At 41.2% G+C, this 12740-nt stretch overlaps 1 protein-coding gene across 1 annotated transcript; it reads left to right on the forward strand.

The window, feature by feature from the left end:
* The first annotated feature begins 1014 nt into the window (after positions 1 to 1014).
* LOC308586977 (embryonic pepsinogen-like) lies at positions 1015 to 10604 on the forward strand. Its single transcript, XM_081194214.1, has 9 exons — positions 1015 to 1123; positions 2350 to 2512; positions 3025 to 3142; positions 3700 to 3818; positions 4540 to 4739; positions 6011 to 6124; positions 6760 to 6904; positions 8211 to 8309; positions 10230 to 10604. Exons 1-9 carry the CDS (start codon positions 1068 to 1070, stop codon positions 10365 to 10367), a joined length of 1152 nt encoding a protein of 383 aa, XP_081050340.1. The 5' UTR covers positions 1015 to 1067; the 3' UTR covers positions 10368 to 10604.
* The last annotated feature ends 2136 nt before the right edge of the window (positions 10605 to 12740 follow it).

Genomic DNA, 12740 nt, shown 5'->3' on the forward strand with positions numbered 1-12740 from the left:
CGTAGCCATAGCTGGTTTTGCTTCTGACCCCTCTCCCAACACTTTCCTCAGTAGGGTGCACCATAACACGCCTTGCCTTCTGCCACAGGGAAAAGGCAGGCGACCCAAATGCAAGAAGGGCAACACACATAAAGCATACATTCTGTGCTCCAGTCCTCAACCATGATATGTTTCATATACTCAATGACACTTAAGTTCAGGTCATTACAGGGAGAAGGGTTTTTTATTTGCTTTGCTTTGCTTTTGCTTTATTACATATTTTGTGTTGTCATTTTCTATTTATATGTTGTGAATTGCACTGTGATATTTGAATGAAGGGTGGTATACAAATCTAAATGATAAAAATAAGCGGTTTAATACAGAGTAAAGGGACACGGGAGGCGCTGTGGGTTAAACCACAGAGCCTAGGACTTGCTGATCAGAAGGTCGGCGGTTCAAATCCCCGCAATGGCTTGAGTTCCCATTGCTCGGTCCCTGCTCCTACCAACCTAGCAGTTTGAAAGCACGTCAAAGTGCAAGTAGATAAATAGGTACAACTCTGGCGGGAAGGTAAGTGGCGTTTCCGTGCGCTGCTCTGGTTCACCAGAAGCGGCTTAGTCATGCTGGCCACATGACCCGGAAGCTGTATGCTGGCTCCCTCGGCCAATAAAGTGAGATGAGCGCCACAACCCCAGAGTCAGCCACGACTGGACCTAATGGTCAGGGGTCCCTTTATCTTTAATACAGAGTGAGACCACTGGTCCCTCTAGCTCAGCATAGCATATGCTGACTGTCATCAGTTCTCCAGAATTTCAGACAGGAGATGAAACCAGAATGCATTGCAACACATTCACTGACTTCATTGATATTTATATTTACACTATTATATGCTGGAGGTATAACTTCCTCTTTCACCGTGTTTACAAAGCAAGGTGACTGTTCACTTCTCGTTTCCAAGTATGGGCTGGACTTTCTGTGATGAAATATGATCTTTAGATGACGGTGGGCACTTCTCAAGCAGCTATAAAATAACGAAGTTTCCCCAACAAGCAGCAGAAAAACTAGAGCAGACCCACTGGACAAGCAGGATGAAGTACCTTGCAGTTCTCTTCACCATTGTTGCTCTCGCCGAATGTCTCGTTAAGTAAGTTATCGTTTTGTTGCTGATATTTACTCTTCTGACAGCTATACTTTCTGATTAACTAATGAAGAGGAAAGGGAGTGTGAATTATAACTTCAAATCTTATAGAATTTTTCAGATATAGACACATATATAAACACATACACACAACTGAGAGGAGATTAGTAAATGTAAAATGGTCCTCTGGCAGCAATTACAAGGGTAGAAGCACATAGACTCACTGAAGAAAGCATGGCTAATGTCTAATTTGAGATGGAACAATATTTTGGGGCATTTGTGTGTGTGCTTTTTTTATCCCTTGCCTTCAGTAGCGCAGTAACAGGATGATGCTCAGCACCTGAAGCTCACCACAGCATATCCAAAGTGACAAGAGAAAGTGGAATTGTCAAACTGTTATTTGTAATCAGCAATTGAGGGCCCAATAGCACACTATAAAGTGCTGCTGACACTAATTGAAACAAAAGGAGTCTTAAAAAATGGGCTGCAAAGAATTCATTTTATGTCAGTCAAATATTAAACACCCTACACACCTACAGTTGTTTTTCTTTCAGCTATCTTCCTTAAAGTAATTGAGAGATGAAGCAGATTAACATCCTTGTCTTGTATCACAGCAGGAGCTGGGATCCTAGCACTCCATATGCTGCTGAACTTGAACCCCCACCATCCCTATTTGCCTTGCTGGTTGGGGCTGATGGGACATGGAGCTCAACAACGTCTGGAAATCCCCACTGGCTGAAGCAGATTAATATCCCTGTCATGCATTACAGCAGGAACTAGGATCCTAACACTCCATATGTTGCTGAACTTGAACCCCCATCATCCCTGACTATTTGCCGTGCTGGTTGAGGCTGATGGGACATGGAGCTCAGCAACCTCTGGAGATCCACAGGCTTCTTTCCCCTGCATAAAAGCTGTTCAAATCCCACCCATTCTATGGAAAAAATGCATGAATGAATGTGTGCAAGATTATAGGCTATAGTACTATTTCTTGATGCTAAAAAAAGACTTTGATTGCATTGAGTGGGTGCGAACTTTCAGTTCAATTTCCTAAGTGCTCCCCCCTTTTTTTGGAGTAGCTTAGATCTAGTAGTAAAGGGAGTTTAGATGAGATAGTAATATTAAACCTATTATTATGTTTGGAGTTATGGAGTGGAAAGACAGGTTGCAAAATAAGCAAATTTTAGGGAGACAGAAAATCCAAACCTAGTATTTTGTTTCTTATGTTCCAGGATTCCCTTGCAGAGAGGGACGAAAGTAAGAGACACTCTCAAGAAGAAAAATCTGCTGGAAAATCTTCTTCAGAAACACCGTTATGACATTGGTACAAAATACAACTCAGATATTTCTAATGCTGCCCTGGTGGCTGAAGAACCACTTCTGAACTCCTTGGATGTAAGTTGATGCTTTGCTCTTATCAATTTGCTGTGGTGCTGAACAACATTTCCCCAAAGTTTTCATGATGCTCAGTTGAGATACTTCTTCATATTTCTCCTGACACCCAGAGGTAATCAACATAATACCCTGGTACCTCAGGTTACATACAACCGCTTTGGGTTACAAACACTTTGGGTTATAAACACTTCAGGTTACAAACTCCGCAAATCCGGAAGTAGTACCTCGAGTTGTGAACTTTGCCCCAGGATGAGAACGGAAATTGCGTGTCGGTGGCACGGCAGCAGCGGGAGGCCCCATTAGCGAAAGCGCACCTCAGGTTAAGAACGGTTTCGGGTTAAAAACGGACCTCTGGAACGAATTACATTCATAACCCGAGGTACCACGGTATGTTGCATGTACTTAGCACAGATTTATAGTGATTACCTTGCATATCTGTGAGGAAGTAAAATGTTCAAAAGCCTAAAAAGAAGGAAAGTTTTGCAAATTGTGTTTGTTTTATGAATTAACAGACTGAATACTATGGAACAATCTACATTGGAACCCCACCACAGAAGTTCACTGTTGTGTTTGACACTGGATCATCCAATCTCTGGGTACCCTCTGTCTATTGCACTAGTCCAGCATGCCGTAAGTAACTGACTATAAAAAAGTCTTCAAGCATGTCACTCTGATACGTATTAAAAATGACCTGGGAGGGCCTATGAAGTTGTGTAAAGGAATGGATTCATTATTTCACTCAGGTCATAATTCTATTTATCTATGAGTAGGGTTGATTGAACTCAGTGAGGCCAACTTCTAAATAAATATGTGTAGAATTGAAGGTGGGCTTGCAATCCTATACCCACTTACCTGGGAGTAAGCTCCTTCAGATTTAATTATGGGGCATGCTTCTGAGTAAAATTGTGTAAAACTTTACTCCAAATCATGTGGATTTGGTTTTGCAAAACTTAATTCCCATTTTTTTGTCCACTATTATTTTTAGTAATGTGTACAAAAATGAAAATGCTAAAAAGAATATGCTTTTTTGAATATATGAGTTTTTCTGCTAGATATTTTCCAAATGCCCTACACTTTACATTGTTCCAATAGTTTTCTTCAAGCAACCAAATTTATACTGTAGTCTTATATCTATAATTAAAAGCCATTTTTACATTAGTTAAACACTGTTTTCTTTTTCTTTTTAGAAAAGCACCAGAGGTTTAACCCATCTCAGTCTTCTACTTTTCAAAGCACTCGACAGACCATATCCATTCACTATGGGACAGGAAGCATGCAAGGGTACTTGGGATATGATACAGTGAAGGTAATTCAACTCAGTTCAGTTGCATTACATGAGTACAGTACAAACTGCGAAGACAATGTTATAGGCATCTCTAGAACCAGTGCAATTCAGTCTCCTTGAATCCTGGAACTGGAAAGCAGTCTTTCCTTTAAAGATGTGTAGATGGATGCACATCAAGTAATTCAGAACAGACTATCCAAATTATCCAAATAGTGTATATTTTTAATGGCCATTTAGAGAATCAGAGCCATGCAATATTAAAGCTGGAGTCCTTAAGTCATAGGATCCTAAAGTAAATTTCTGTGAAATAGATGGGACTTCCTTCTGAATTAACAGATTGAAAAAGAGGGTGCAAGCCTGTTAAACAGAAGCAAACATTGATGAACGAATATAAGACACATGCCCTGTGGAAATTCTCTGACAAAAGGGAAGCCTCCCAGATGATCACTGTATGAGGGGTACATAGGAGACGTTATTGATTCATATACAAAATGTCAAGACACAGTTGGTCATATAAAGAAGTTTCATCTTCAAGAATAAAGCAAGATTAAAAGAGCCACTACTTGCTCTGCACCTTTTTACAGATTAATCTTGTTGTATGGTTAAAAGAAAAAGAGAAATAAACCCTACCGGGTTTAGTTCGCTTGCATAGAACTGAAGCCTTAATACATCAGTAGCAAAAACCTGCTCTGCAGATCACAGCTTGACATGAAAGTAAAGGTCTACTCTGTTTCTCTCCTAGGTATCCGGTCTTGCCGTTTCAGATCAGCCATTTGGCTTGAGCAGCAGTGAGCCAGGCATCATATTTGTCTATTCTCAGTTTGATGGGATCCTGGGCTTAGGCTACCCAAACATTGCTGTTGATAGTGCGACTCCGGTCTTTGATAACATGGTGGAACAAGGCTTAGTTCAGCAAAACCTGTTTTCTGTTTATCTCAGCCGGTAAATAGTGTTTTTATCTCTTGGTAATATTATTTGTTTTGTATAGCTGGGAGGAATCATGTGCCTGATCTGACACAGTTTGTCTTTTGGCTATTGCTCTGGCTGTTGTGTTGTAAATCAGGCTGGCCAATCCTGTACTCTAAGTAAGATGGCTGCCACTGTGCTGTACTTGCATTGGTATAAGACAGGGACCCCAGAAGATGATTGGCAGAGGAGGCTGGAAGCCCCCCTCAGTTGGCCAGGGCTCTGAGCCCCTCCTGAGGTGAATGTTCTATTGTCGTCAATGCTACTTGATGAAGAAGGAAAGGTCCACCCAGTTTTCTAGGACATAACTGCACCCTCTTGCTTGTTGTGCCTTGAGAGCAGGGCTTTGCTATGAAGAGAGGGGCCACGCTCAGGGAAGCTAAGTGTTAATGTGGAAGAGAGGGAAGTAGACAGAGTTAAGCAGGGAGAGAAGAGGCCAAGACTTCTGCATCTAATTCTTTTACTATTCTATAATTTGTGAAAATGTAGAATAGAATAATTAATTAATTACTATCTCATCAGTAGAGTTAATATCCCTTTAGATTTCAATTGAACCACCTTGATATCCCTATAAAAACACTTTTAGAGTCTTTGCTCCAAATCACAAACTTACCCCATCCAGAATAACTGGAGGGCATTATTGCAAAGATAATTCCACCTATTTCTGAGGTAGAGGAGTCAACAAAAAGTGTCAATCTTTCCCCTTCACCGTGTGTATAATATGCAGCCCAGATCTATATATGTCAGCTTAGAAGACAGTGATACTCATGAGTTAGTGTGCACAGGACTGAAGTCTTGTGAAAGGAAGACTGCAATCTTCCAGGTGGTGACAATTCTAGTTCTTGTCTTCTTTCTGGCTGAGAACTACAAGGGTAACACTGACGCTAAGGAGGAGGAAACTGAAATACATTATGAGATTATGAAGGGGGAAATCAGTTTGTGATATACAGACCAGAGTTGCCAATATTATGATGTACTTGACAAGACTGGAGAAATGTATTAACAGAATTTGCCTTTCGAAATTCACTAACCACCAATAGATACTTATTCACTGTGAGATATTATACACCTTCCTGCTTGTTCTCTCTCTCTATCTATCTATCTATCTATCTATCTATCTATCTATCTCTCTTAATGGGAATTGGGACAGACGTACAGAAGTAAGTGACATTCACATTTTAAATGTGCAGTTTATCTTATTCTGAATGAATGGATTGCCAACAGCACACCATATATTTTTGTTTCAGAAAATCAAGTGGGAGCATGGTCATTTTTGGTGGAATTGATCACTCTTACTTTACTGGTCCTGTTAACTGGATTCCTGTCACTCAGCAAGGTTATTGGCAGATTGCAGTGGACAGGTAAGCAGAAATTGCTGCTGCTGCTGCTGCTACTACTACTACTACTACTATTACTATTACTACTATCTAAAAAGATTAAATACAAAAAGAAAGGAAGAGATAGAGGACAATGAGATGTGAATACTAATGTCAGTTTACTTTGTATTTGCTAGTTGGCAGTTAGGTCGAACTGATTAGTTATTATCATTATCTAGTTATATAGAATCCTCATTAACAGCACTTTTACAGAGTGTAAGAGGACAGGTCCCTGCCCAGAACAGCTTGCAAGCTATAGTGCCTGTGGTCTTATTGCCTTTTACAATTTCCAATGATGTAATATCGGCTAACACAGGAGAGAACGTTTCCTTAATGAGAATGGAGAGCTACCTTAAGGCAGTTATGACATCCCGCTATCCATGTTGTTTTAAGTTCATGTTTGGGAGAAGGTCCTTTGCTCAATGGCAGAGCATTTTCATTTTGCATGCAGAAGGTTACAGGCTCAGTCACTTCAAGTAGGGCTAGGAGGAAGACTTATCTGAAGCACTGATGAGCCCCTGGTAGTCAGCTTGGAGTTTACTTAGTGAGATGGACTAATGGTCGGTATATGGCAGTTTTGTATGTTCCATGTCTAAATCTAATGATTTCCAATTTCTCAGCATTCAAGTGAATGGTCAGACAATTGCCTGCAGTGGTGGCTGTCAAGCAATTGTTGACACGGGGACGTCCCTCTTGGCTGGTCCGGCATATGAAATTAGCAAAATCCAAAATGCCATTGGAGCTACCGCAGCACAGTATGGCGAGGTAAGATTTACTTTCTCACACCAATTCTCTTCACTTTGTGGCTGAAAAAGACTCAAAAGCACCCTAGCATCCACACTCAGTACTCAAATCCTTAGCCAGAGTTCGGGTTTCAGATATGCGCAACGTAAAATGGTTAAGATGAGACTTGATCCCGGTTTCCTCCTGGACTACAGCTGCTGGCATCTCAGTCCCATGCTTCATGTTTCTTCATGATACTGCAAAGGCACACAAATGTGCAGAAGCATAAGGAAATACGGTGTGTAAGACTGGAGTAGTAGCATCCCTTTGAGCATGTATAATGAATGCAGAAGGAAGAGACAATGGCGATGGTAGGAAAAGGAAACAAGTTTGGCTGAGCCTGGGTGACATCCAGGGAAAGAAACAGCTCCAGTGGGTCTAATACTGAATTCACAAAGATAGCTGAAATGATGGCATTCATTCGGAAAGGCTTGTAAATTGCCCTCTGTTGTTAGATCCTGATGTAATGAGAGGATGATCTGTGAAATCTTCTATCTGACTGGAATTTCACATGTGACCTTCCCTTTTTCATACGACAAGGGTAACCTGAGAATGTCCCATGAATTTATTGGACTGTTGTGTGTTCTGAGAAGGGTTTGCAATTTATGTAAGGGGACCAGATGCAGAATTGGACAAGGCTCTTGCACCTTTTATAGTTGTATAGAAGAGGGATTTTCAGCAGGTGTAAGCTTGCAAGACAGGCTAAGACATTTGCTCTTTTACACAACTATGAAAGGTGCAAGAGTCCTGTCCAATTCTGGATCTGACCACACTGCCCGCAGAGAGAGAGAGAGACACACCTTACTGTCATTAATTTGTACTATTGTCTCTCTTCAAAATATCCTGACTGATAATTGTGAAAAGGGGTTCTTTCCCTCAAACAGTGTTCTTCAGCACAGAGCATACATAGGCATTCATTACTTCAGCATGCAAATAGCTCCACCTTCAGAATGAAGAATCTAGACTCAGACCAGAGTTTAAAATGCAGTGAATTGGTTGGGGCACATGGCTGTTATGTATGAAGATTAGATGAGAAATTTTAGGTTGATTCACTTGTAGTGAGTTGCTTTGCTTTTATGTCACAATGTTCTGCTCAGGCCTGTGGGTTATACCAGATGTTTATCTGAGTGAAGTCCAGAAGTTTCAGAATTTCACTTAAAGTGGAAGGTGTGGTTTCCTGAGGCAGACTTTGTGGGTGAGGGGGAACCACTGCATTTCTTGAGCAAACCTGAGGTTTGCCTGTTCATTTCCTTCAGAATAACTCAACACTCCTCCTTATCTTTTTCAGTATAAAATCAACTGCGGTAACCTCCCCAATATGCCTAATGTTGTTTTTGTAATCAACGGAATCCAGTATCCTCTCACCCCTTCAGCCTATACTAATCAGGTACAAAACAGATTTGTATTTACTGAATTAGGGAATTGTATTTACTCATCAGGAGTGCAAGTTCAAAAGGGTTTGGGGGTTTATCAGCAGGGCAAAATCTTTATGAACAAATGGGCTGCAAACCAGAAAAAGGAAAGAAATCTTTGGGAAGAAATATTATTAGATATACAGACACTATCAGAAGAGTTGGGTTGATAGCTGTGTATCTCACAAAAAAACCGGTCAACCCAGGTACAGAAGATGACTCTGTCCTGTCAAGGATCAATAGACTCTCCATCAACATAGTTTCGTGACTGTTGATATTGTATCTCTGACCACAGATGATTCCCATTCTGGGAAAGGTGCCCCACTAAGGTGGAAGACCTGGGTGCCCGATCATTCCCAGGAGGACTCACATTACACCTTCCACCAAAAAGTAGCCTCCTGAGATCAAGCTATAAATACAGTGCTCAAATGCTACAAGTTATTTGTTTTGCTGTTGCAGAGATGGCTGAATGTGGAAATATGCTCTGTTTTTCTCCCCTTGTTTCCTCTTATCAGATATTGTACAATCCAGAGAATTTCAAAATCTCACTCCCCGCATTAGCCTATTTCCCAATGCATCAAGTTTAACCTTGGAAATGCAATGCAAGAAAAGGGGCCCCTTTGCACCCACTGCCCCTGACTTCTCCATCTGTAATAGCTCCTCCATTTCCACACCAAAGGCTTGAAGGCAAAGCATTGCACTAAAGCATTGATAGGGAACCTGTGGCCCTCCCAGTGAGGTATGACCCCAGCTCCAATCATAGCGGACCATTAGTCATGCTGTCTGGGGTTGATGGGAGTTGGGAGTCTAACAACATCTGAGGGCCACAATTTCCCCACTCCATCCGAAAGGAAAAAAAGAAAATAACCTGGATACAGCAGCAACGTAACATCATACGAACCCTAGCATACAATATGTTTTCAATATAGAATGCCTGGCAGATTGATTCTATGATTGTGCTGTGCCAGGTCATGGTCACTTGCCTTGGCTTGAATCCCATCCTTTGATGTAGGCAGAGGCAGGTAGGAGGAAGCAAGTAGCACTTAATAGAATCAAAGAATCACAGAATTGGATCATCTAGTCCAACCCTCTGCAATGCAGGAATCAATGCATTTTTCTTGGGCCCTCCATTGACTCCACAGGGAAAGGCCATAGCTCAGGGCTGGAGCATCTACATTGCATGCTAAAGGCCCCAGTTTCAATTTGGGGCATCTTCCATTTGTGGCATCTCCGAAACCCTGAAGAATTGCTACCAGCCAGTGTAAACAATAATAAGTTGGATGGAGCAATGGTCTGTCTCAATATAAGGCAGCTCCCTATCTTCCTATGACTTCAATGGAAGTATTTTTTCCCCTTTAGACAACTTCTTTTGCAGGCATATTGTCATATTCTGTTGTCATCCAACTAAGCTCTTCTCCCTACCAAATGCCCTCCCCCCACCCCTTGTGGTGGTTGTGATGTCAACCAGGAATAAGGTTAATGTCAGTGCAGCAGTGCAAATTCGCCACACTGGCACAACCTTTTCCCTATACAAATTCCAAGGATAGGATTGCATTTCCATTCAATGATTGTTTTCAACAGAGCAGAACAAAAGCAATGTCAGAATCATGATTTCCTATAACTTTTAAATACTATCCATACTTGTACAATTTGCTTATTTGAACTGATTAGGATATTGAATTATTTATTGATAGAGTGAATACATAATGTGCACCACTGTCTCTTTTGTGGTTGAATTTGTGTTATTTCTCTTCATTTCTTTTGAGACTTTTTCAGAGAATATCCTGCAACTTCCTTTTTTAAATCTTGGAATGTTACCCTATGCATTTTTTACCTAGGTGGGTATTTATGTAGAATAACCCCTATCTGATGGCTGTCCTTTTCTTCCCTTCTAGGTGATGCAAGCAGAATGCACTAGCGGTTTCCAAAACACAGCTGGGGACCTCTGGATCCTAGGAGATGTGTTCATCAGGGAATATTACAGTATTTTTGACCGGGAGAACAACCGAGTTGGACTGGCAAAGGCAGTCTAGAATAACTGTGCTTTTAAACAACAGCATGTCCTGTAATTGCTCATCTAATCAACTTACTCAGCTTGCATCTTAACTTCATAGCTATTTATCTGAGCAAATAAGCAGCGATTCCAGTTATGTACTTTTAAAAGCAATATCTATCTAATGTCTTTAAAGAACCTGCAGAGGATAGCACTGTTATGCCATATATGATCTGAAAATGGTGAATTTCAAATTAATAAACTGTCCTAAAGCTAAGTTTTTTTGTTAGCGATTTCTATGTAAAAGCCTATAGTTAATGTGAGTCAGGGGTGCCTATTTGAATAAAATAGGGGGGCAGGTAAGCCCCACCCTGCATAATCAATCACATGATGCAGTGCGCAAACACTGTTTGAATGGCAATGCCCATGGGGTGGAGCTCAAATATTTTATTGGGGGACCAAAGGGACCTCAGTGCCTAGGAGTGAAGTTGGGGTGCCATTTCAGAGGTCAGCAAGCAGAGCAGGGGAGGGGAAAGCTAAGGGCCCAGGGCCCACTCTCAGAATCACTCCAGTGCAAGTTATACAGAGAAAAAAACACATCAATATACTTTATTTGTTGTTATTTGTTTTCTTTTTTATAGCTTATAAATCTAAATTACTGTGCAATAAAACAATGCACAGAATTGGAGTGACCAGAAATATAGGAGCTCCTAATTCAGGAATGGGGAACCTGTGCCCCCCCCAAATAAGTGAGTTGCAGTCCAGCAACACCCGAAGAACCACAGGTTCACCATTCTATTCCTAACTGATCATCACATTTTGCCCTAAACTGGGTGGAGAGGATACAACTGTGTCACCTTGCTGCCCTGATAGTTTCAGGTGATTCCAAATTTAGTTATCCTTAGAGCCACCTTGTTAGGCAGGCAAGAACAGTTTGAAAAGCGAGTGTATAACCATTTGGATTAATTGAAATACAACCATATCTGGATCCTGTACTGAAAACATCCTTTCTCAAGGAAGCTTCACCACCAGGGATGGGCAAATCCACCCATTTAGCTTTCTCCCAGTTTCTTCCTTTTCCAGCCTTAACTTCAGTTCTCCACATTTCCAGAATTTTAAAAAAGTCTTCATGAAAATTCACATAATTTTAGTTCTAATGTCTCCTAATATGCATGTTTGTATGCCATTTCGCCAAACATGCATATTTTTCCAAAGCAAAAGTGCCTTTTTGTATGTTATTTTCACCAATACATTACCCTGGTATGTGGGTATTTTTTTGCACCCATTGCTATGCGGGAGAATTGTCCTGCAAAACTTGGAGAAGTCCAAATCCTGAAAGGTGGCTGCATTTTGGCATTTGTTGGGTGGCCTTTCAGTGTGAACAGAATCAAATTTCTCCCCCAACTCTGCTCACCACTTCATGTGCATTTGTACTGGCAAACCCACAGCTGGCATGGCATGCTGAAAGAGTGGCAGAAATTGCTCATTAAATGAGCACCTAGGTTTCTGTGCATCCTGTTTTGCACAGCTTTTCCCCATGAGCCCATCACACAGGCAAGTTACTGGGCAAAACCTTGCCTTGTATTTTGCTGCAAAGGCACCCCGTGCTTATTGGGTGTGGAGCGAGGCATGCAAGATTAATATTAACCAAACAGAGCTTTAAATTTTTAGAGACTTTTTCTTTAAAAATATATAGAAGAAACAACTAAATTTCAAAAGAAAAATCTAAACCACTAAAATATATTGTAAGTTGCCCACTCGCCCCCTCCCCATAAGAAATTACTTTATACAGCAAATTATGATACTTTGGGAAGAAAAAATTAAAGTAGATCCAGTTGTGCCTTTCTAAAAGTAATAACTTTAAAGTGCCTGCAGGTGGAAGCATTGCTATGGCACAGACATTCTGAAAATTATGAAACTGGCTCAAAGCTTGGCTTTCTGTAGTGATTCATGTGCGGAAACCTATAGTTAATGTCAGCCTATAGTTAATGCCAATTAATTGGATGAATTGCTCATTAGATTGAGGGGACTGATCTCTGAAGTCCAAACACGTTCCTCCACAGTCCTCATTTGCTTTTAAAGTTGTATCACACTTTTCAGGTTAACAACAAACCCAGCCCACACTCAAAGATAGCCACATTTGTTTATGTACAGTGGTGCCTCGCAAGACGAAATTAATTCGTTCCGCAATTCTCTTCGTCTTGCGGGTTTTTCGTCTTGCGATGCACGGTTTCCCATAGGAATGCATTGAAAATCAATTAATGCGTTCCTAGGGAAACCACCTTCAGGCCAGGTCCGGGGACAGTCTGTCCCCGGACCTCTTCTGAAGGCTGGGGGGGGGGACAAGGGCTTTTCTTCCCACCCCCAGCATTTTAAAAAACCCTGGGACAGCGGAGGACTTCTCCGCTGTCCG

The sequence above is a fragment of the Podarcis bocagei genome (assembly GCF_964188305.1).
Source record: "Podarcis bocagei genome assembly, chromosome: 5".
NCBI classification, from domain to species: Eukaryota; Metazoa; Chordata; class Lepidosauria; order Squamata; family Lacertidae; genus Podarcis; species Podarcis bocagei.

Bases quoted from the DNA above. Each gene is read 5' to 3' on its own strand.
- LOC308586977 (XM_081194214.1), top strand. From the start codon at position 1,068: ATGAAGTACCTTGCAGTTCTCTTCACCATTGTTGCTCTCGCCGAATGT. The intron at 3,143-3,699 runs GTAAGTAACTGA...TTTTCTTTTTAG, and splicing joins TTGCACTAGTCCAGCATGCC to AAAAGCACCAGAGGTTTAAC. The intron at 8,310-10,229 runs GTACAAAACAGA...CTTCCCTTCTAG, and splicing joins CTTCAGCCTATACTAATCAG to GTGATGCAAGCAGAATGCAC.